Raw genomic sequence first — 24,798 nt, 5'->3', positions numbered from 1 at the left:
GATAAATCAAACCTGACCACAGCAACATCTCCAAAGAATAACCAATCGCAAGGGGCACTATCTCACCAATCATCTTTCCCATACAAATATATGAATTCTAACAGGCGGTTGGAGGAGAGGGGGGCCACCGTAGGCCTCCCATCTCTTTCTTCCGCTAAATGATTTTTTGTACTGTTAAATGACTTTTTACTCTCCATCTGTAGCCTGGCCATATGGAACAGATTAAAACCTAATTGAATTTCTTGTTTAATTAACTGTAAATGATTAAAGTGGAGGTCCCTCCATATGCTGTTGCTACTGTGACTGTGAGTTATCTGAGAAGAGATCGTAGATGCAGAATGTGATGCAGAACTGTCCCTCGACACTGATCTACGGTCAGTTTTGTGTTTTACTACCCTAATGGTTATGGATTTAAAAATGGTTGGGATCTGGGGAAGGTAAGCTGATCCTACAAAGATCTGTGTCTAAGGGCATTTTTTGGACTGTACATATAGTTGGTCAATTCAACACACTTCTACTCATTATTCCCTACACTGTAGGCTATATGATTACAACCATGCAGAATAAAACAGCATGAAGTAGATTTTTGTCATATTTCACACATTTCTATACAGCATGGGTGAACTGGAAATGTGTTTTTGCATATCCCAGCTCCCCCTGAGACACCCTTGGAGACTAAGGTCACGGCCAGCCATTAACAACACGACCCTGGAGCAATTAGGGTTAAGTGCCTTGCTCAAGGGCACATTGACAAATCTTTCACTTTGTCGGCTCGGGGATTCGAACTAGCATCCTTTCAGTTACCGGCCCAATGCTCTTTACGCTAGGCTACCTACGCCACACAACACTACACTCTATGTTTGCGAGGGCAAGGCTATCCTAGCTGTGAATTAAGAGTAGCACTGTAAAAGTAAAGTATATCTGTCCAAAACAAGTTTGCTGCTCAAAGCGATTTTTTGGCATTTTAGCATATTTACAACATATATTTCTGTTAATTGTGAACTGATAGAAATGCTACGAACATGAAATAGATACCCCCACAAAAGCACAATTATCTCTGATTATGACATTGACCCACCTTTCCCTCCTTGCAGTAAGCCAGCACCTTGTCCTCCTCCTTGGGGTGGAAGAGGAGGGTCTCCGCGGTGAAGGAGAGGGGCTGCCGCTGGAACGAGGAGCCCTCGTCTGTACTAATGAACAGCATCTGGTCACGCTCGTTAATGGACGAGCTCACTAGGATCACCTGACAGAGAGAGGTCAGAGGTTAGAAGGGAGATCAGGATAAGGTCATACTGTATAGGGTAATGGTAATGTGGTAACGTTTGAATTGGGTTCATGGGGTTGAAACGCGACAGGAGCCATGTCAGCAGTTTTATGGTACGTGTGGTACGCGTGGAGAGACGCATGCACCCACGCACGCCATATTTCCAACCAGAGCCATCCTCAAGGCTTCCTCCGTGGCGACACCATATTGATGATCTAATATTCCCTTTTATAGCTCATAACAGGGACACATTAAACGGGGGAACTCCGAGCTTACCATCTCACCAATCATCATTAAGTGTTGGACACACAGAGGTAAACCACCTAAAGGGTTGAGCAACACAAGCGTATTATCCAATCAGATCGCTCAAGATTCTGTCATCTGCAATAATCAGACATGGGGGAACAGTCCAATGCGGGGCAAGATGGGAAAAATGTTCATCTACATTTTGCATATACACTGAATTTGGGCCATTTAATTGCACAAGCTAGCCTACTTCCTCTCTCTTCCTCTCACTATTGCTATGCCCCTCATGCCTGCAATTAAGCATTACTTAGTGCCTCCCGAGTGGTGCAGCAGTCTAAGGCTTGAGGCATCACTACAGACCCGGGTTTGATCCCAAGCTGTGTCACAATTGGCCCAGCGTCATCCGGGTTAGGGGAAGGTTTGTCCGGGTGGGCTTTACTTGGCTCATCGCGCTCTTGTGGTGGGCCGGGCGCCTGTAGGCTGACTTCGGTCGTCGGTTGAGCGGTGTTTCCTCCAACACATTGGTGCAGCTGGCTTCTGGGTTAAGCGGGCGGGTGTTAAGAAGCACGGTTTGGCGGGTCATATTTCGGAGGACGCATGACTCAACCTTCGCCTTTCCCGAGCCCGTTGGGGAGTTGCAGCGATGAGACAAGTTTGCTATTGGATATCATGAAATTTGGTGAGAAAAAGGGGGTAAAATACCCCCCAAAATTATAATAACATTCCTTAGGGCGCTCCGCTCTGCATCGCACTGGCTCCCCAATCTGGGCTGTGTGTTTGTGTGCTGTGTGGGTGTGCGCATGCACGTGTGTAAGGGTTGAGCGAGCCGGGTCTAAGCAGCCTTCTATGGATCGCCACGGTCAATTAACAACTCCTAGCCTGGCTGTTTGTTCTGCCTGCAGACAGCTGCGACACTGCCCACGGAGAGAAGAGACACTTCTCTTTCGTTCACAGAGATGGAAGGAACTGAGGAAGGACGGAGAGATGGAGGGATAGACAGCAGAAAAATGCAGTGGAGGAGAAGTAACTAGGAATCTCAAAGGCCAAGAGACATACTTTGTTGTGTGTGTGTGTGTGTGTGTGTGTGTGTGTGTGTGTGTGTGTGTGTGTGTGTGTGTGTGTGTGTGTGTGTGTGTGTGTGTGTGTGTGTGTGTGTGTGTGTGTGTGTGTGTGTGTGTGTGTGTGTGTGTCCCACCTTGCCCTGCTTTCCCTGGGGGACGCATCCATCAAAATGTCCGCCTATTCCAATACCTCTTGTTTAAACAGAACTCACCCAGCTTGACCTGATGACTACTATGAGAGGACTGTTCTGACGTCACACACCTTAAACAAAGCCGGGTTCTGGCCCTCTCTGACCTCCCCTTTATAACAACAGCTTATATTTTTTTACATTTTAGATAAGCAACAAAGCGTAATAAAAGTAGCAAAAGTCGAATCTGAACAACACAACATCCGCAGTTTGGATCAGATAAACAACCTTGTGACCAAATAACCTTATAGACTGCCTGAAATAGCTTCGCCCAAGCTATTATTATTGGATTAGGAAGTGGCATCAAAGAACAGTATAGGCTACTACCCCTGGCTGCCTTCTATCCCATTCATGACCTACTGGTGTTGCAGTAACGCTGACAACCTATGAATGGTGCTGTTGTCAATCCGACAGAACACCCAACCTCTTGAAAAGCAACCAAACAAGAGAAAGCAAAGTTAAACCTCAAACTTGGTCCTTCTCCCTGACTTCACTCACGACAACAACAACTAAGCCATGAACTTTGAGAAGTCAGTACTAGGACAGAGGAACTACAATAGTGCTCCTGTACTGAGAGTTCAGACTCTCAGAATCAGAAGCTTTTCACCACAACCGTTGCTCAAAACTGTTTCTTCCAATTCATAACTCTCGCTCACTCAGTACAGAGCTCCTATTGTGTGTCACAGATAAAAGCGCTCCCAAAACTTCCTGTGTCTACACTTGAGACAGCATAGTGGGTGTATGATACATTGGCGGAGTTATGTTAATAGGAATACCATAGAAATGGCAGTACTGTTGGTACTCTGTGTCCATAGGCCTCAAACTACAGTCACTCTCTTGTGGGTAAGATAAAGAGACAAAGCAATCCTCGTTCACTATTACCAGCGTCTTTGAGTTGCCATCAGTGATCATGCTTAATCTTCCCTGTGGACTTAAAGTAGTAAACAATAACATTGAAAGTCACTTCCTCCCGGATCAATGTGTATTAGGTCATATAATCACTTATAAAACACATCTGCTCAGGTATATACGAGTACAGCAGGTTTTATCTATCTATAAAGATACATGTTGTGTGTAAGGGGATGGGAAATGGTTTGATAGACGGTTGTGGGACAGATCTCAGTAGCTTGAGGACATACCACTGCCATTTGGAGGGATTAAGAGATGCTAATGCCTTGGGTATACTTTACTGGGTAAACAAAAGTCCCCCACACAGTGGCACCATGGTAAGGCACGCACCCACCCACCCACCCACCCACGCGCACACACACACACCCACCCACCCACCCACCCCACCCACCCACCCACCCACCCACACACACACACGGACAGTCTGACTCTTTGTCTGTCTCCTAGAACCCAGCAAAGAAATGAAGACTTGTCAAAGGAACCTTACACTTACTGTCCCTGCTCAACCAATTGCACAGTAACACACACATACAACATCTCTACCAGGCTGCAGACTGATGCCGATGCACCACAGTAACATTCATCCTTTTGGAGTCATGTGAGTGCAGTTGTTTAGTCGAATCTGTAAACGTCTCCCATCCGCCTGAGCCGAGGAAAAACACAGAATCCTTCGGTTAAGGATTCTCTGTTGCCATTCTAGAAACGTAGCTCCAGCCCAATTGCTTTCCACCCAATTACATATGCAAATTGGCAGTGTTGATTTTCAGTGAGAGCGGGGCCTGTGCAATAGGTGAGTGGTGAGCCGTGTTACGCTGTGAATAAACTAGAGAATAGTAGCTGTTGTAAGGATCGCCTGGGGGAACAGGAGTATATTGACATGACATTATTAATATCTCCCCAGGACTAGCTATGAGAAAGTACACAACACTATGAGAAAGTACACGACACTATGAGAAAGTACATGACACTATGAGAAAGTACACGACACTATGAGAAAGTACACGACACTATGAGAAAGTACACAACACTATGAGAAAGTACACGACACTATGAGAAAGTACACGACACTATGAGAAAGTACACGGCATTATGCGAAAGTACACAGCATTATGCAAAAGTACACGGCATTATGAGAAAGTACACAACATTCTGCGAAAGTACACAAAACGAATTAATACAGTTGAGACCCATTTACTGCCCCCCCCCCCCCCCCCCCAAAAAAGGAATGTCTCCAGGAGGCACTCTGTATATCCAGACCCATAAACACTCAAATCATGTTGTCATGCACACATGCAGCTATGTCCGCACGTCACGCACCGACAGACCCCACCCAAGCGCACACACCGCAAACCACTCAAAAGTGTGTTAGCTGTCCAGGGAGCAGGCTAGGTGATAAACGATCCACGTTATACCAGGTAAAGGTGTGAGAGCCCCAATACAGAGTAGTACTAGAGGTGTTAGAGGTGTCAGGAAGCGAGAGAGAAAAGGGTCCTGAGAGCATCTACTACCCACAGCTACATTCCTAATGCATTAACCATGGCTCCGTACATTATGGATATTAGTTTCCAAAGAGGCAGGTGCATTTGTACTACACCGGTGGCGACTGGCAGGACACGGCTCGGCGGCTCTGGGGCTCCATCTTGGCTCTGCTCCATGGCTATTGAAGAACTAATCTTTACCATTGTCATTACAAGAAAGAGTGAGAGAGAGAGAGAGAGAGACAGAGAGAGTGTTTCCGGATGGGACTCTGTCTTGCCAAGTAGAGGGAGGAGGAGGAGTGGTAAGTAGGGCCCACTCTATGGTAACGGCTTGTGCCCTAGATTCCGCCTCAATGCCTGCTGGTGCCAAGAACAGTGCTTATCGTGCCCAACATCAGATTGACAACGATGTGCACTTTAACTCCCACTCTCTCATATGTCTCCTCCAACTCCCTATCATTCTGTCTGTTACTGCGTGTTTCCTCCTCCAACTCCCTCTTTCCATTTCAATCTGACTTCCTCTCTCACTCTCCTCTAATTCTCTCTCTCTCTTATGCTCAGCCTCTCCCTCTCTCTTTGACATATCTCTCTAACTATCCTGTGGCTATTTGAGGTTCTGTCAGTCTCAGACTTTCTCTCTGTCCTTCTGATCCTATCTCCATACCCAGCGCTATCTGTCTCTGAGATTCCTCGCTATGCCTCTCTCTCATTTCACAACCCCCCTTTCTCTCTCTCTTCCCCTCTCTTTCTCTGTCTCTCAATCTCTCCCTCTACCCCCTCTCCCATTAGGAGATGAAGGAGTTGTTCAAACACGCTCTGGCACGTCCCTCTCCTTTTTCTGTTACCTTCACGTTGTGCATGATGCAGAGAGAGAGAGAGAGACAGACAGAGAGAAAGGGAGAGGTGGATAGATAGATAGATAGATAGAGAGAGAGAGAGAGAGACCACTGAGGAATGATTTCAGATGTAATCGCAGTGAGTTAAGAGTGTGCGGCTCCCTCGCTGCAGAGCTAGTGCATGCGGGAGTTTGTGTGTGTTTGCGTGTGCATGTGTCTCTGTGTGTTTACGTGTGTGTGTCCATACTGTATGCATAGATCCACCTGACTAATGTCCTCATAAACCCCTAAATGATGTCTCTTTAGCAGGTTATCTCAACCATAACACACTTAAAACACAGACAGAGAGGATAAACTGATTTAGAATAGGCATTACTGCAATAAGAATGCCAAATGGATTTAAGAGATCGATGACTGCCGAATGGCGATCAGTTACATCTCTACGACGGAGAACAGAGTGCACTGGATCACCCACACAGTGTGAAGGAGAGGACAGGAACAGGAAAAGCAAGTGAGGAGGGTGGGGTTGAGAGAGCAGAGCAGGACTTGGTCCGCTCTCCTGCCCTCCGGCCACAGAACCTGACACTCACACAGGCAATTTGTCTGGGTCAAGCCAAAGAGCGCAATCAGCGCCATCATAACCTACCCCTGTCACAAGCACTTACACTGAAGTCAGCTAGCAGGCCAGGAGTGGAGGAACTACTGAGAGAGAAAGAGAGAGAAGGAGGGAGGGAGGGATAGAGAGAAAGAGAGTGAAAGAGAGAGAGAGAGAGAGAGAGAGAGAGAGAACCCACATTCTGACCTTGCAGGAGGATAAATCAAATACCTTCCTGGCTAAAAAGAGAGAAGGAGAGAAAGAAAGAGAACCACATTCTGACCTTGCAGGAGGAGAAATCAAATACCTTCCTGGCCAAAGAGAGAGAGAGAGAGAAAGAGAGAGAACCACATTCTGACCTTGCAGGAGGAGAAATCAAATACCTTCCTGCCTAAAAAGAGAGAGGGAGGGAGATGAGAAGGAGTGGGGAGATGAACAGGAACAGAGGTAAGCCCAGCCGGTGACCTTGCAAAAAGGGAAACAGAATACCTGCATAGCTAAACAGGGAAGGAGAGATATAGATGAGAGAGAGGGAGGGAAACAGACATATATTACAGTGCCTATAGAAGGTCTACACTTCTCTTGGATTTCTTCACATTTTATAGTGTTACAAAGTGGGATTGATCTACACAAAATACTCTATAATGTCAAAGTGGAAGATCATTTTTGGGGGGATTAATGAAAAAGAAAGGATTAATGAAAAAGAAAACACTAATATAGCTTGATTATATAAGTACTAACCCTCCCTCAATGCATGTTATAAACACCTTAGAAGCGATTACAGATGTGAGTCTTCTTGGGTAAGTCTCAAATGTGCTTTGCACGCCTGTATTGTCCAATATTTGCCCATTATTCTTTTCAAAATTCTTCAAGCTCTGTCAAATTGTTGGGGATCATGGCTAGACAGCAATGTTTAAGCAGATTTAAGTCTAAACGTTAACTTTGCCACTCAGGAACATTCACTGTCTTGGTAAGCAGCTCCAGTGTAGATTTGGCTTTGCGTTATAGGTTATTGTCCTACTGAAAGGTGAATTCCTCTCCCAGTGTCTGGTGTAAAGCAGAATGAAGCAGGTTTTCCTCTAGGATTTTGCCTGTGCTTAACTCCATCTCATTTCTTTTAATCCTGAAAACAAAAACAGTCTTTGTCGATGTCATGGTGGTGGATGCACACCATGATGCAGCCACCACCATGCTTGAAAACAAGGAGGCAGTTACTCAGTGATGTGTTGTGTTGGATTTTCCCCAAACATAAGGCTTTGCATTTAGGCCAAAAAGTGTATTCCTTTGCCGTGTTTTTTTTATGCTGTTTTATTTTAGTGCCTTGTTGCGTACATATGCATGTTTTAGAATATTTGTATTCTCCATATGTGTATTCTTCTTTCCACTCTGTCATTTAGGTCATTATTGTGGAGTCTCTACAATGTTGTTGTTCCATCCTCAGCTTTCTCCCATCACAGCCATTGAACTCCGTAGCTGTTCTAAAATCACCAATGGCCTCATGGTGACATCCCTAAACAGATTCCTTCCTGTCCTGCAGATCAGTTCAGATGGACAACTGTATCTTTGAGGTGTCTGGGTGATTGAATACATCATCCACAGCCTAATTATTAACTTGATCATGGTTAAAGATATATTCAGTGTCTGATATGTTATTGTTACCCATCTATCTGCCTTTCTTTATGAGGCTTTGAAAAAGCTCCCTGGTCTTTGTAGTTGAATTTGTGCTTGAAATTCAGTATTGACTGAGTGACCTTACAGATGTTGGGGGACAGACGAAGGGGTAGTCATTAAAAAAATAATGTCAACCCCTATTATTTCACACAGGGTGAGTCCATATAACTTAATATGGGATTTGTTAAGTCAATTTTTACTTTTGAACTAATTTAGGCTTGCCTAAACAAAGGGGGGGAACACGTACGCAATGACTTTATTTGAGTTATAACATTTTTATTAATAATAATAAATAAATAAAAACTTCAATTCACTTTGACATTATGAAGTATTTTGTGTAGATCAATGAAGGAAAAAAAACATGATTAAATCTATTTCCATCCCACTTTGTAACGCTACGAAATGGGAAAAAAAGTTCAATGGGTGTAGACTTTCTATAGAGAGAAATAGCAACATGAGAGAGACAGACAGCTATAGATAGTTAGAGAGAGAGAGAGAGAGTGGGGGAGATACTGAGAGAGAGTTTGCATGCGAGCGCGTGTACCCATGGTTTAGTATGTGTGCCTCTGTGCGTGTCCATGTTGTATGTGTGTGTGCCTCTGTACGTGTGTCCATATTTTAGTGTGTGTGCCTCTGTGTGTGTGTCCACATTTTAGTGTGTGTGTGTGTGATGTGTGTGTGTGTGTGTGTGTGTGTGTGTGTGTGTGTGTGTGTGTGTGTGTGTGTGTGTGTGTGTGTGTGTGTGTGTGTGTGTGTGTGTGTGGCGGCTAGAGTTCCAAACGGCTCCATGAACACAGGGGTCAGTCAGTAAGTGCCAGGTGGGTCGCTGGCAGCATTTATGACACAGGTCACCCTGTGTGTGTGTGTGTGTGTGTGTGTGTGTGTGTGTGTGTGTGTGTGTGTGTGTCCCCAATGCCTTCCCCCCGACTCGATAAAACCAGACCTTTTCCAGGCAATTTGTATCCGGGCTACCAATATACCCTTAGGTCAAGCGGGAGGTCTGGTAAACTTGACCATCTATTTTACTGCCTACCTTTACGAATATGTATTTATTTGCAGAAAGGGCATTCAATACTAAGGCATACACACAAAAGCAAATATTCCCCGCTGAGACCAAATGAATGTGTGTGGAAACGCAGCAGAGCGGCAGCAAAATGATTTATCCATATTTGCATTGTATTTTCATTATCCTTAATCCTAAATAGGCTAAATCAAGGAGGGAGATTGTGCATTCCTCACACACGAGGCTATGGCTTGTAAATCGCAGGGCCGTGTTCTATGGGTAAACAATCATTCCCTCACAGAGCGCAGTAAAACAAGAAACAAACAGGTGTATAGTGTTTTTATTGGCATATTGTCACGTTCTGACCATAGTAAGATGTTATTTTCTATGGTAGAGTAGGTCAGGGCGTGACAGGGTTTTGTGTTTTTCTATGTTTTGTATTTCTATGTTTGAGTTCTAGTTTTCTATTTCTATATTTTTTGGGGTGATGATCTCCAATTAGAGGCAGCTGGTCCTCGTTGTCTCTAATTGGAGATCATACATAAGTATTTTTTTTTTTCCACCTGTGTTTGTGGGTAGTTGTCTTCTGTTTAGTTTATGTACCTGACAGAACTGTGCGCTTTCGTTTTCTCGTTGTTATTTTTCCTTTAGTGTTCTGAGTTAAAATAAATATTCATCATGAGCACTCAACACGCTGCGCCTTGGTCCCCTCTCTACGACAGCCGTTACACATATAATATTACCTTGAACAGTTTTGCAAGGTCATGACTTGATTGTTTATATACAAATTCCTGTGTGTTTTTGGGCAATTTTAAACTTGGATATAATTTTATTATGACGAATGTGACATCTGACTTTTCTACAAGTGTTTCAAAAGACTACAAGTTGTCCAGAACAACCATTTCTAAAAAGTCATAGCCATTCATTAAAAGAATATATGGTAAGTGTCACTATTAGCATTCAATCAAAACACGGTGCAAAAACAAACAGTTTGTTTCCTTTTCTATTTCCTGTATTGTATATCTCTATTCATGATTTTGAAATTATATTTTTTGGGGGTCAAATGTAATTCAATTGCATTGCTATATTATGAAAGTAAACAATAAAAACTATGATTGCAAAACAAAAACCAAAGCATGTTGTATGGCCCAATTCTCTATTGTAGTGAACTTGTGGAATAGCTGGTACAAAATTAAGGGCTAATTGTTCTCACTTTATCCCAGTTTGAAAAGTTGAAAGTACACATTGCATTTGCCAGCCATAACATGTACAAAAAGGTTAAAATGGCATAATCACCTGAAGGTTAGCGAACGGACCTGAAATGTGGTTTAACAAAATGAGCAGATATCTCATACAAGTACTTGGGAGTATGGCTAGATGGTGCACTGTCCTTCTCTAGTTAAATCTAGACTTGGTTTCCTCTATCGTAATCGCTCCTCTTTCAGCTCAGCTGCCAAACTAACCCTGATCAGATGACCATCCTACCCATGCTAGATTAAGGAGCCGTAATTTATAGATCGGCTCTCGAGCGGCTAGATGTTCTTTACCATTCGGCCATCAGATTTGCCACTAATGCTCCTTATAGGACACATCACTGCCCTCTATACTCCTCTGTAAACTGGTCATCTCTATATACCTGTCGCAAGACCCACTGGTTGATGCTTATTTATAAAACCCTCTTAGGACTCACTTCCCCTATGAGATACCTACTGCAGCCCTCATCCTCCACATACAACACCTGTTCTGCCAGTCACATGCTGTTGTCATGTGGTGTTGCTATCATGCTGTGTTGTCATGTGTTGGTGCCATGCTATTTTGTTGTCTTTATGTAGTGTTGTGCTGTCTCTCTTGTCGTGATTTGTGTTTTATATATATATATATATATATTTTTTATCCCAGGCCCGTCCCCGCAGGAGGCCTTTTGCCTTTTGGTAGGCCGCCATTGAAAAGAAGAATTTGTTCTTAACTGACGTGCCTAGTTAAATAAAGGTTAAATAAATAAACTAAATCTGTAATTGCAGATAAGAGATGTAACACTCTGTCAGGTTGGGAATAAAACACATTAGCTCAATCATTTCACTGACGTGTTTTTAGGCACTCAATTTGAGATAATTGTTATTAAGCGGAAAAAGTACCAGATATAAATATTAAGCTGAAGCCGAGCTAATTCTCAGAATACAGGGGAAAATACTGTCCAAAAAAACAGATAAAATCAACTGTTTCTCTGGCTCTGAATATACCGAGCTGTTAGTCACTAAAGCAGTGTTTTGATTTGTCTCCTTGCTTCTGGGCGGTAGCCTAGCTAGCCTATGTGATGTGTGTCTCCTTCCTAGTGCCCAAGGGTACAGGAGACAGTGGAGAAAGTGGAGCAAACACACTCTGGTGCTTTGATTTATCCAGTTGTGGGTGACATGATTATATGATTGACCTCTCTTCTCTGATCTTCAAATGAAATCAACGTTTATTTGTCACGTGCCCCAAATACAACAGGTGTCGATCTTACAGTGAAATGCTTACTTACAAGCCCTAACCAACAGTGCAATTTTGAAGTAAAAAATAGGTATTAGGTAAACAATAGATAAGTAAAGAAATACAAAATAAATAAAACAGTAAAATGACTGTGAAAATAACAGTTGTGAGGCTATATACAGGTGATACCGGTACAGAGTCAATGTGCAGGGGCACCGGTTAGCCGGGCTAGTTGAGGTAATATGTACGTGAATGTGTAGTTAAAGTGACTATGCATAGATGATAAACAGAGAGTAGCAGCAGCGTAAAAGAGGGGTTGGCGGGGGGGCGGGGGGGGGGGGGGGGGACAACGCAAATAGTCTGGGTAGCCATCTTGCTAACTCTAAAACTCATTATGACTCATCTTTCCTTCAGATAATGAGTGAAAGTGAAAAACAAAGATAAAAAACAGAGAGAGAGAGGAGAAAAAGGGAGAAAAAGTGGAACAGAGAAAGAGAGAGAGTGAAATAAAGAAACAAAACGTAGAAATAGAGAAAGCGAGTGGATGAAATAGCGACAATAGTGTGAGAAACAGACAGAAAGAGTGAGTGAAATAGAGGGATAAAGGGGGAGATAAAAATGTATGAAATAGATTGACAGAACAGGAGAAAGAGTGCGAGTAATTAAGAGATAGTCATATCGAGAGAAAGTGATTGTCATGCATGACAGGGGGAGTTAATCGATGGTGGGGGATGACGGAGAGGAAATTAGAGTGTTTGGTGGGAGGAGATGACGCTGAGGAGACGGTGATTGTTTCTAGCCCAGGCTCAAGGCCTAATAAAAGAGCGATGAAAACTGTTGCTGGATCAATGAACCAGTGGCACATTGAGTTGCATAGTCAGACTGACAATTTACTGTGCTTTTCAACTTTAATGGAAAAAAATTCAATTAAGGAGACTTTCTTATTTTGTCTTCCACTAAGAGCACAGTGAAAGAGAGAGACGGGGTGTAACATTTTAAATGGCCTCAGAGGTTTGGTTTTCTGACTAGTAAAAGCTCTGATGTATTTAAGAAAAATCTCCCATTCATTCCTCTCAAATATTCCATCGTAAGTTTAATCATTCCAATTCAACTCATACTCTGTGCCCTCTTAAAAGTCGGATTGTGAAAGTTTGGAATGGAATTTGAATGAGAGTGATTGAACGGCAAAAGTGAATATAACTGAAAATAAGACTGAAAAATCATATATTGGATGTGGACCAAAACAAGGGATGAAAGGTTCTTGAGGAAGAAACTCTTCCAAGGACCCAACACGAAATCCAACTTCTTTCCTTCAGTGGTGTCCACAGAGGGCGGAGTCTAGGGAGTACTGAGTACACCCTGTAGCTCTGTTGGTAGAGCATGGTGTGTGCAACGCCAGGGTTGTGGGTTCGATTCCCACGGGGGGCCAGTACAAAAAATACAAATAAATGCATGAAATGAAATGTATGTATTCACTACTGTAAGTCGCTCTGGATAAGAGCATCTGCTAAAATGTAAAATGTACTTCAAGTCAATGCATCTGAGATCTACAAGACAACCATCTCAAATGGTGAAATGAGATGCTTTAATTGTGTTAATTTATCTGTATTAAACAGTTACTGTAACTGTTTGTTTTAAAGGACTATTGGAATACTGACCCTTGGTGGGCTACAATAGATCCTAATAAACTGGTTTGGTTAGCTGTGCATGCCCTGAAGTACACCAAATCAACCTAGTGTGCCACCAAATCAAAGTAATCAATTATATCCCACATTCAAACACTATCTAGTCTGTAATGAACATTTTCTAGTCACTCTGATACCTCTAGTCTACATTAGCGCGAAGTAAAGTCATGCTGCTCCTCTCTGCTCTCTCCTCGCCTGCCAATCAAACTGATAACTCAGGGACCCCCGGTGTAGATAATTACGGGGGAACAGGAAGGATCTTAAAACCAAAAGATTATTTCCAGCCATACGGAGAGTTGCGACTTTATCTGCACCGGTGAAAAATTAGTGGCACTTTAAAAACCACTGAATTATACAACTGGAATAATTAGGGGGATATCCGGGCGTTGGTGGAGAGAGAGGATATTTAATTTCCGTTGTGAGCAGTTAATTAACGGGGTGAGTCTTTTGTGTCGTGTGTGTGTTTGTGTGTGTGAGTGTGTGTGTGCGTGATGAGGGTAGTGGAGGGGATAGAGAGAGGAGGTCCCCACGAATTGGACCATTGTGAGGAGAAGGGTGGAAAGTCACTAGGGAAATTAGCTAAAACTGGCCAAGCATTTCTAACTGTGACTTTAATAATAGCATACTTCACAGTACTGTACAATATGAAAATCTCTGACTGATGAGAATGTTCAAGAGATATAGTGTGAGTGACCTCTATGAGTTAAGCACCATAGTCAGACACATCATAGTCATCATAGTATTTTACGAAATCTCAACGTCCTAAATGATCAGAGATACAGTGGTCAGCATGGTCCTCTGCAGCTCAATTGTTAAAAAAATATATTTAACCAGTTAATTCTTATTTACAATGACGGCCTACCCCGGCCAAACCCGGACGACGCTGGGCCAATTGTGCGCCTCCCTATGGGACTCCCAATCATGTGATTCAGTCTGGATTCAAACCAGGGACTGTAGTGTCACCTCCTGCACTGAGATGCAGTGCCTTAGACCACTGCGCCACTAGGGAGCCCAGTTTGGACCTAACTGTATATATTACCATAATAATCTCTGATGCCCAAGCATATCGTGCCCTGCTTTCACTGACCTAAGTACTTAATGGACATGCAATCAAGGAATTATTGTAAAACTAAAAGACCTGGGTACATGCCAAGAGAATATAGTAGTGGATAACGGTCTGAATTCTATAATTTAGCGTGTGATGTAGCAGTGTGTATGTACTGTGTGTGCTTGTTTGTTTGTGTACAGTATGGGTCTGATGGGAAAGTCAGTCTGAGAGCCTAATATGACTCCCCATGTTCTCCCAGAAGGAGACTTAGCCCATCAGTGCAATGGGATCGGTGGAGGACACACACACACACACACACACACACACACACACACACACACACACACACACACACACACACACACACACACACACACACACACACACACACACACACACACACACACACACAATAATAAGCATCTCCATTCTATAGCCGTAGTGTTCGACTAGGCCATTCTCTTACCCAACATGGTTTTTTTTTCTAGTCTGTGGAATCAGACTGCAGACAAAAGATCTCCAACCAGCTAGTACACAGCTGCTGCTCTAACATGAGGATATGCACACAAAGAGAAGAAAGGGAATCAATGAAGGGGCATTGAGTGGTGAGTGTGTTTGCCTGTTTGCCTTGGATAGGCTTTGGCCAGACTGGGACATCCAGCAAGGAGAGGATATTAAAAAACACACAGAGAGAGAGAGAGGTATTGAACTGTTCATGATGCCTCCTTGACAACAACATTCTCAGACAGAGATTCCACATAAAAAGAGGCCTTGTCCGTTTCATCACTTAATCATGGTTGCAACTTTTATTTTCTCTCTTTTATTTTATGCCTTGGCACTTGACCTCATCACTTTATCCCTGCTTCACATTTAAATTGAATCTCATCAAAGAAAATAGAAACTTTTTAAAAGCTCTGATGAAGGCCAAAAGGCCGACACGTAGGCTTTAAAGAGCAACTGCCCATAAAAAACAACTAATCCCATTGAAAACAGCCTATGTGGCTGTTTAAATAGGACCATTTTGGTCCTAAAGTTTGGAACCTCAGTGCGTCACAACAAGTAAATGAAGGTTGGGTTTGGATTACAATTATGTAAACAAATCATACCCCCTTTTGCCAAGCTCCATGTGCAAATCGCCCCTCCGCCCACTGGCCCGGGTTGAACCAGGCAATGGCCCATCATGTCATCGAGGGAAAGCGGGGAGGGAGGAGTGCCCTTCTCAAATCAAACAGTAATCTGTGCCGCTCGGTTATGTTGTCAACAAGGCAGCTAGGTGCATCGTCCATAAAATAAATGTTTTAATTTTCAAACTAGTTTTCATTGGGAAGGCAGATAAAGTGTTTCTATCAAAAGCAATCCACTTCTGCATGTGAAAACACAGAATCCTTCTCATTACTCCACGTGCTTGAATACGTCACTTTTGTTTGAGCCGACTTTGCCCTCGGCCAGAGAGGGGCACCTGGCTCACGCCCGGGAGGCAGCCTGGTTCCAAAACGAATGCAATCACTTTTCACCTGGTCCAAACTCCTCCCACCGGGGTGACCTGGGCCAGATAAACGAATCCCCTCAGGGGCTCCATTGTTTCATCGCCCCCAACATGTTCAAAGGATCACAGCCGTTTGAGACTGAAAAGCCTTATTTGGATTGACCAATTATGGTTTGCATGCTCTGCTGAAGGACCCTATCATGAAAAATAGGTAGTCAGAGTTTGTTGGTCCCCAGTGGTGGTGGGGACCAATGTACAGAATATACAGGAAGCTAGACCATAGACTGCTGGTTATATATCTGGTTATGTATATTTTGATTATCAGTATCATTGCTAGCTACCTCACTAGCTGGCTACCTCACTAGCTGGCTAACATTTGCCTACCTCAATACAACTGTGATTTGGCTTGGAAGCATGATAACATTTCAAAATGTCATGATTGTGATGTCGCCAGATTGACTTTGGATGCAACTCTGCTTATTTCTGCAGATGGACTGTGATTGAGTGTGGGGAAAGAGCTGCTGGCAAGGTTCTGACAGATGGGTGTGTCTTGGTGGTGGCAAGGACACACCCACTCAAACCACACCCCCAATAAAAAAAAGTGACATGAGCAAGAGCAGTGTGCGGGTTTGTCTTCTCTTTGAAGTTAAAGCATTTTTCCAACGCACCCGCAACGAGATAACTTAGATTTGCGGGTGATTTCTTTTGTATTTGAAATGTAATCTCACTACAAGGCCGTTTTACAGCAGAGGTTTCACTCAGTAGTTAGACTACTGTCACTTATAATGATAATTAACAGAAGGGTAATGCGACAGGCAGGCCACCGGGGGAGCTGTAGAGGCAGGGTCAGAAAAAGAAAGCACTAATATCAATGGTAATGAAGGAGAGGACCCCCAAAAAATATGCTCATTAAACTGGGCTAATTGAATACAAATCTCCAGCCCCAGATCAAGCAATCATTCATCTCCAGTATGGTACTAGCCAATCCCTGGCCGACGACAGTAGCCAGTAGATGCTAACCAAATTGGTAATACCCACCCACTTGTCTAAGAAGCTATCCATCCAGTACAGTTAAGTGCCATTCATTCAAATGATAACAACCACCCACCCACTATAACAGTGGAATCTGATCTACCATAAACTGATTTGATGAATTCAGTATAGGGCTTATTGGCACTTTGTTGTAACTGGCGACAAAGTATGGTTGTTGGCAAGAAATCCATGTTAATATTCATCCTTTGGAACACTTTGCAAGTTGTCTGACATTTTAGTATGTTGAATTGATTACCTTTGAAGTGTAGGCGAGGAGTAGACTTGGGATTTAGCTCAACTGAAAAACTAAATAGTACCCTAATCCTAATACATAGTCTCTGATGTTCCACCGACTCATTTGAAATGGACACACACGCACAAGCAAACACAAAGAGAGATGTCATGTGACGTGCACAAATGCATATGCACACACGAGACAACACACACACACGCACACACACGATGCATACGCACGATCCACACACGCACACACACACACACACACACACACACACACACACACACACACACACACACACACACACACACACACACACACACACACACACTTGCGGTCGGTGTGGCGTCAGGAAAATAACCTCTCACTCAACGTCAACAAAACAAAGGAGATGATTGTGGACTTCAGGAAACAGCAGGACATCCCCCCCACCCACATCAATGGGACAGTAGTCGAGAAGGTGGAAAGTTTTAAGTTCCTCGGCATACACATCACGGACACACTGAAATGGTCCACCCACACAGACAGCGTGGTGAAGAATGTGCAACTGCGCCTCTTCAACATCAGGAGGCTGAAGAAATTTGGCATGTATCTAAAACACTCACAAACTTTTACAGGTGCACAATCGAGAGCATCCTGTCGGGCTGTATCACCACCTGGTAGGGCAACTGCTCCGCCCACAACTGTATGGCTATCCAGAGGGTAGTGCGGTCTGCACAACGCATCACCGGGGGCAAACTACCTGTCCTTCAGGACACCTAAAGCACCCAATGTCACAGGAAGGCCAAAAAGATCATCAAGGACTACAACCACCCGAGCCACTGCCTGTTTTCCCTGCTAACATCCAGAAGGCGAGGTCAGTACAGGTGCATCAAAGCGGGGACCGAGAGACTGAAAAACAGCTTCTATCTCAAGGCCATCAGACTATTAAACAGCCATCACTAACATAGAGAGGCTGCTGCCAACATACAGACCCAAATCACTGGCCACTTTAATACATGGATTTAATAAAGGTATCACTAGTCACTTTAAATAATGCCACTTTAATAATGTCCATATCCAACATTTCTCATCTCATATGTATATACTGTATTCTATACCATCTACTGCATATTGCCTATGCCGCACGGCCATCGCTCATTCATATATTTATATGTACATATTCTTATTCATCCCTTTACATTTGTGTGTATAAGGTAGTCATTGTGAATTTGTTAGATTAGTTAGGAGAACTAATAGTTAGGAACTAGAAGCACAAGCATTTCGCTTCACTCGCATTAACATCTGCTAACCATGTCTATGTGTCCAACAAAATTTGATTTGATTTGTTCCAATTCATCCCAAAGGTGTTCGGGGTTGAGTTAAGGGCTCTTCCACACCGATCTCGACAAACCATTTCTGTATGGACCTTGCTTTGTGCACGGGGGCATTGCCATGCTGAACAGGAAAGGGCCTTCCCCAAACTGTTGCCACAAAGTTGGAAGGACAGAATCGTCTAGAATGTAATTGTATGCTGTAGCGTTAAGATTTTCCTTCACTGGAACTAAAGGGCCAAGCCCGAAACATGATTTCTCCTCCACCAAACTTTACAGTTGGCACTATGCATTGGAGCAGGTTGCGTTCTCCTGGCATCTGCCAAACCCAGATTCATCCGTTGGACTGCCAGATGGTGATGCATGATTAATCACTCCAGAGAATGCATTTCCACTTCCCCAGAGTCCATGGCTTTACACCACTCCAGCAGTGGCTTGGCATTGCATATGGTGATCTTAGGCTTCTGTGCTGCTGTGGCGGCCATGGAAACACATTGCATGAAGCTCCCAATGAACAGTTCTTGTGCAGAGTGAACTTCATCATCCCTTGCTGATAGACAGTACTTCAGTATGATTCATTGTTTGAGTGCCTGTTTGTTTGACAGACAGACGGACTGACCCAGACCTTTTGCAGAGGTTAGTAGAAAGGGGACGCTAGCTTGATAAAGGGTCATGCCTGACTAAACAACAGCTATTATAGTGATTTGATGGAAATGTTGTTATCGTTAGACTGATTTACAGACAAATAATGCTATCATTTGTCCAGTCACTTCAATTTGTCTTTTTGGGTCATGTTAAGCAGACTACGTTTCTCTGGTTTTGGATGGAAACCGAGAAAGAGAGAGGGAGAATGATGAGGAGGGAGGGAGGGAGAAAACAAAAACCTATCTGACCCTTTTTTTCTCTGAAATGGATTGTTTGCACGGCTTATCTGTGCTCCTGCAACAATAAAAATGCTTTTCATTTTTTCTTGTCTTTATTGACCCTTCATCTTAGAGCCTGATAATACCAAAGATCTCTTCAACCTATTTCTCCCCCACAGAAAAAATTATGAGATATCTGGAACTGAAAGCATGTTGCGTCAACGGGCGGCATTACTGAGCACAGACCAGCCCATGCTGTGAGTAAAGAGTAATTCTCTGCGCAACGCTAATTTTCTTCCCCAGAAGTTTCTTCCTGAGAGAGGGGAGGGGGGTCCATCCGTTTCGCTGCACAGTTGCATGTTAACTACAGACGGTAATTTGTTGCCGTTTCATTACCTGCAGAAAGAAAACATGAAACCAGAAGCATCGCTAATGACTACCCAGGGACATTCAGCACACTAACTGTCTCTGTTCTGTCCTGGTTTAATTACAGTACAGAGACAGAGGCCATGTTTTAGATCAACTAGCCCAAACTGCACTGTACTGCACTGTACTGCACTGTACTGCATTGACCAATACAAATCCTCTTATTTCCCAGAAAATCCTCACTAGAGCTTACTTTGCTCTTTAGGAGGGAAAGAAATCCACATCCCAATCGGAAATGATGTAATCACTTGTGTTTTTAAGTATACTGAACAAAAATATAAAGGCAACATGTAAAGTGTTGGTCCCATGTTCATGAGCTGAAATAAAATATCCCAGAAATGTTCCATATGCTCAAAAAGCTTTTTCTCTCAAATTGTGTGCACAAATTTGTTTACATCCCTGTTAGTGAACATGTCTCCTTTGTCAAGATAATCCATCAACCTGACAGGGGTGGCATGTCAAAAAGCATGATAATTACACAGGTGCACCTTGTGCTGGGGAAAATAAAAGGCCACTCTTAAATGTACATTTTTGTCACACAACACAATGCCACAGATGTTCCAAGTTTTGAGTGAGAGTGCAATTGGCATGCTGACTGCAGGAATGTCCACCAGAACTGTTGCCAGAGAATTGAATGTTAATTTCTCTACCATAAGCCGCCTCCGACGTCGTTTTAGAGAATTTGGCCAACTGGCCTCACAATACGTCCAACCGGTCTCACAACCGCAGAGTACATGTAACCACGCCAGCCCAGGAACTCCACATCTGGCTTCTTCACCTGCGGTATCGTCTGAGCCCAGTCACCCAGACAGCTGAAGAAACTGAGTATTTCTGTCTGTAATAAAGCCCTTTTGTGGGGAAAAATTCCTTCTGATTGGCTGGGCCAGCTCTTGCCAAGTCATGTGAAATCCATAGATTAGGGCCTAATGAATCTATTTCAGTTGACTGATTTCCTTATATGAACTGTAACTCAGTAAAATCATTGAAATTGTTGCATGTTGCGTTTATATTTTCAGTATACTTTTTAATCTTTATTTGTTTGTATATGGGTTTTTTGTATGTCGCTCAGTTGAATGCAGATGCTCTTCCTAGCAGTAGGGCTCTAGGGCAATAGGGAGAGGGGGACTGGGCTCTTCTAACTCTCGGATGTAGATCCTACGTAGATCTTACGGATGTTTTTGCTTTTCGTCAGTCTCCCGTGGTCTGACTGGAAGTCAGGGATAACAAAACCAATGCCAGGCCCGGATACTATAGCCCTTCGATCCTCCCGTTCCTCCCCAACCTCATCCTGGAACACGAGACTATTACTTCCACTCTCAACCCCTCACCCTGAACTAACCTAACCCAGATCCACTTAAATTCTAGTCCATCACAGCCAACCCAACTCAACCCCAAGCCAGTACATTCTAAACTCCCTCCCTCCCTCCCTGCAACCCTGTTTCCCCGTTCCACTCACCCACAGCAGCATCCTTTACCTCTACAACCCCCAGGCTAAACTTTCCCCCACATCCCGGTGATCAGAAGGCAAAGGGTCAAAGTTCTTATTTTTCTGTTGTCAGTGTCCACTTGGGGTGAAAATTGAAGTTTGTATATAGTTACAATACAACATCTTACTTGTACACAGTAAGATCCCCCACCAATGCAAAAAAACAAATAAGACATCATAATGTTAGAAGGATGGGATGGAAGTTGGAAGAGGACAAGGGCTGGCCACTGTACCCCAGGATGAGAGCCCAGGCCTGGGGTAAGAACTGGTTCAACAGCCCTTGGAGGAAGGAAAACCAATGTGTGTATCTCATTGACTTTTCCACAGGGGGATCAAGTTGCAGTGGTGTGTGTTGTTAATGTTCCTAGTCATTACATGAGACCTATTTCCCCACAGCTGTGGATGAAGAGAGGAAGCGGGAGGAGGGAAAAGGCGGAGAAAGGAAGAGAGGGGCTGGACTCCAAACCTGGTTTCATCAGACACCTGATCCTACTGTATGATCATGACTGAGTTACCATAGTGATGGCAAGGTTTCCTCAGGCGATCCCCACCAACTGCGCACACAGACAACGCCACTATAGATGAATCTTGATCGGTTCAGATACTGTAACTAGATGAGAAAAATGCCGTTCTTTGAGAATCCAGAGAGGCGTGGGCAGCCAAGGCCACTGCTATAGTAAATAGTTGTTAGTAGATTACTGTCAGTCTATGGGACTGATTGGGCACAAAAACCCAGGTTCATACAGTATGTATCAGAGGTAAACTAGAAGCAGTTCCAATTCACCTGAATACTAGATCTGAAAAAAGCTCACGTACAAGGTATGCATGTGGGCAAAAATACATCTGTGTGAACATACACAAGTGCATGCACACGCACACCACGTACGCCACGCACTACGTGGCAGATACTGGGTAACCCATGCCTCAGTATCTCTGACTTCTATTACGATCCACCAACACAATGGCTGTCCTCACTTACACACATTACCAACCAGATATTACCATTACCAAAGTCTGCGTTGAGCCAGATCCTGATTTACAGCCTAACATCACGGGAGAGCAAGACTATGGATAGTGCCAGCCCCAGCTCCATCTCCAGCCCCATAGATAGCCCCAGCCCATAGCCAGCCTCATAGATAGCCCCAGCCCACCCAAAATCCAGCCCCAGCCCCACCCCAGCGCTGGCCCTAGCCCCATAGCCAGCCCCAGCCCACTCCAAATCCAGCCCCAGCCCCACCCCACCCCAGCGCTAGCCCTAGCCCCATAGCCAGCCCCAGCGCAAGCCACAGCCCTATAGCCAGCCCCAGCCGTCGTGAGTCAACACAACTTACCAGGCCTGATGGACAGGAGACATAAGTGTGTATGGCGTCTGGCCGTGAAGATCATTAAAAGGGAAATGGTCCCGGTCCCTAGTAAGTCATGAAGTCCAGTGTTTTTGGTATACCGAGTACCCCAACGGTCAATACGTTGTTCTGACTTCCCTTGTGTTATGACTGTAAAGTGTGGTTAGCACACTATGTTTAGTGCAGGTTTGTGTCTCTCCCAGAGAGAGTGGGAGATGCTTTGAAACAGTCAAAGAGTGAGGGGAAACTATCTGAAGTCTATGTTTATTTATAGTATGTGCCTATAACTCTTTATTTTCTTCACTTTAAATCGCATTAAAAGTTAACTCCATGAGAGTGAGAGCGGATTCAAACCTCCCGGTCCGTGTTAATACCGGATAGTGTATGGAGATATACATTAGCTTGGCCTGGGGTGAAGTACTTTAACTGTGAGGTGTCATCTCCTTCTCCCTTGGTGAGAGATTACAGTAGCAGTGTGTGTGTCTGTGTCTCTGTGTGTGTGTGTGTGTGTGTGTGTGTGGGCGTGGGTGTGTGCGTGCATGTGTGCGTGCGTGTGTATATGTGTGTATGTGTGATTGCAGTAACGCTAGCTAGCAGATGTTAGCCCTCCCAACACTCTGAAACATCATTAGCACATTAGTGGCTGCAGGGGCCGTTGGGATGCACAGATGACTTGAAGGTTAAGTGGGTTTTCTTTAGTGAGTGTGCGTGTGTGTGTGTTTGAGTGTTTGTTTGTGTGTGTGTGTGTGTGTGTGTATTTGTGTGTATACTTATGTTTGAATATTGCCTGTGTGTGTGTTGGCAGAGAAGGGCTGGTATTAATATTTTGTTTACCCTTCTGGGCATGTCATAAACCAGAGATAATTTAGTAGAAGAATAAGATGAAGGTGAAGGTGATGATGATGGTGGTGGTTGAGAGTGAGCAGCAGTTGGACAATGGCCCTTTTTTCATTTGTCTAATGGCTGTGTAGGGTGTCGTTTCTCTGCCTCTATCTGCAGTAAATCACCAGCCCAGTCTTCATCTTGCTGGCATCTATAAAAGGGTTTAGGATTTGTGATAACTGATAAAGACCAGGCCAATGAAAGACAACCGTCATCAAACTATTTTTGACCCTGATTGGCCTGTCTGCCTTCATTCAAAAAGGCAGCCCCAAAGACAGATGGAAAGTCCTGTCTCTACCACTTTCTGATCTCGCTCTTTCTTTCTTTTGTTCTCTCTCTCTCTAGTTCTCTCTAATTTACTCTCTCTCTTCTCTCCTCCTCTCCTGTCTATGTGTGATTTGGGCAGCAGCAGATTAATAAAGTCCATGTTTTAATAAAGTCCACATCGACCCCCTGGCCCTGACGCTTATTAAAGGAGCTGAGATGTGAGACGAGAGTTGTCGCCCCGAGGAAAGCCTCCGCTGACAGCTGCATAAGCTACCCCTCTTCATTTATGATACACAGAGAGAGAGAGAGAGAGAGAGAGAGAGAGAGAGAGCGAGAGAGAGAGAGAGAGAGAGAGAGAGAGAGACAGAGACAGAGACAGAGACAGAGACAGAGACAGAGAGAGATGCCAGGAAGGGTGCTATGCAAGGGTCAGAACTTATTACTGAGTGTTCCACTGCTTGGACAGGGAGGGGAGGGAGTCCCCAGGACCAGTTCTGCAATGCCAAAGAACCAGATGACAATTCAGACACATGGACTGAGCATATTATGCAGGTGGACACAGTATCTACACAGTCTGTGCTGACTGGTGATCACACATGCTTCCGGGTTGACATCTCAATCTCTATCTCAAACTATCCTCTTGTTATAGTTCTAGCTAAAATATTTGCTTTGCCTGTACTCTGATGAACACGGCTTGTCTGCTGAAACGTTGGTTATTAAATTATTGCATCTGAGCTCCTAGAGTGTGCGGCTCTCCTTTAATTGTTCTTTGACTATAGCCAACATACAGATGGGCCCATTCCATGTTTTATAGTGGAGAGTCTTCTGACTATCTGTCCTTCTGATCTCTCTCTTATTCCTTAATTCTTCCCTCTCTCCCTCGTTGCTGTCAAGGACAGAGCATCACCCTCATCTTCTGTCCTCCTTCTCCTCCTCATCCTCCTATTCCACCTCCTCCTTTTCAGAGCCCATGGATTCCTTGTCTGTAAATAGATTCACATCTGCACTA

At 44.0% G+C, this 24,798-nt stretch overlaps 1 protein-coding gene across 6 annotated transcripts in view; it reads right to left on the bottom strand.

The window, feature by feature from the left end:
* Window positions 1-24,798, bottom strand: part of LOC106577493 (VPS10 domain-containing receptor SorCS2) — a 343,959-nt gene that overhangs the window by 52,409 nt on the left and 266,752 nt on the right. For all 6 annotated transcript variants that reach the window (XM_014155530.3, XM_014155527.3, XM_014155529.3 and 3 more), the window contains exon 4: window positions 1,079-1,243. In XM_014155530.3, coding sequence (XP_014011005.1) covers window positions 1,079-1,243 — 165 coding nt within the window. The remainder of the gene's footprint in view (window positions 1-1,078; window positions 1,244-24,798) is intronic.

This window comes from Salmo salar, chromosome 18 (assembly GCF_965601325.2).
Source record: "Salmo salar chromosome 18, fSalSal1, whole genome shotgun sequence".
Classification (NCBI taxonomy): Eukaryota; Metazoa; Chordata; class Actinopteri; order Salmoniformes; family Salmonidae; genus Salmo; species Salmo salar.
Note: the sequence above shows the minus strand (reverse complement) of the source record. Positions and strands in the feature narration are given on the sequence as shown.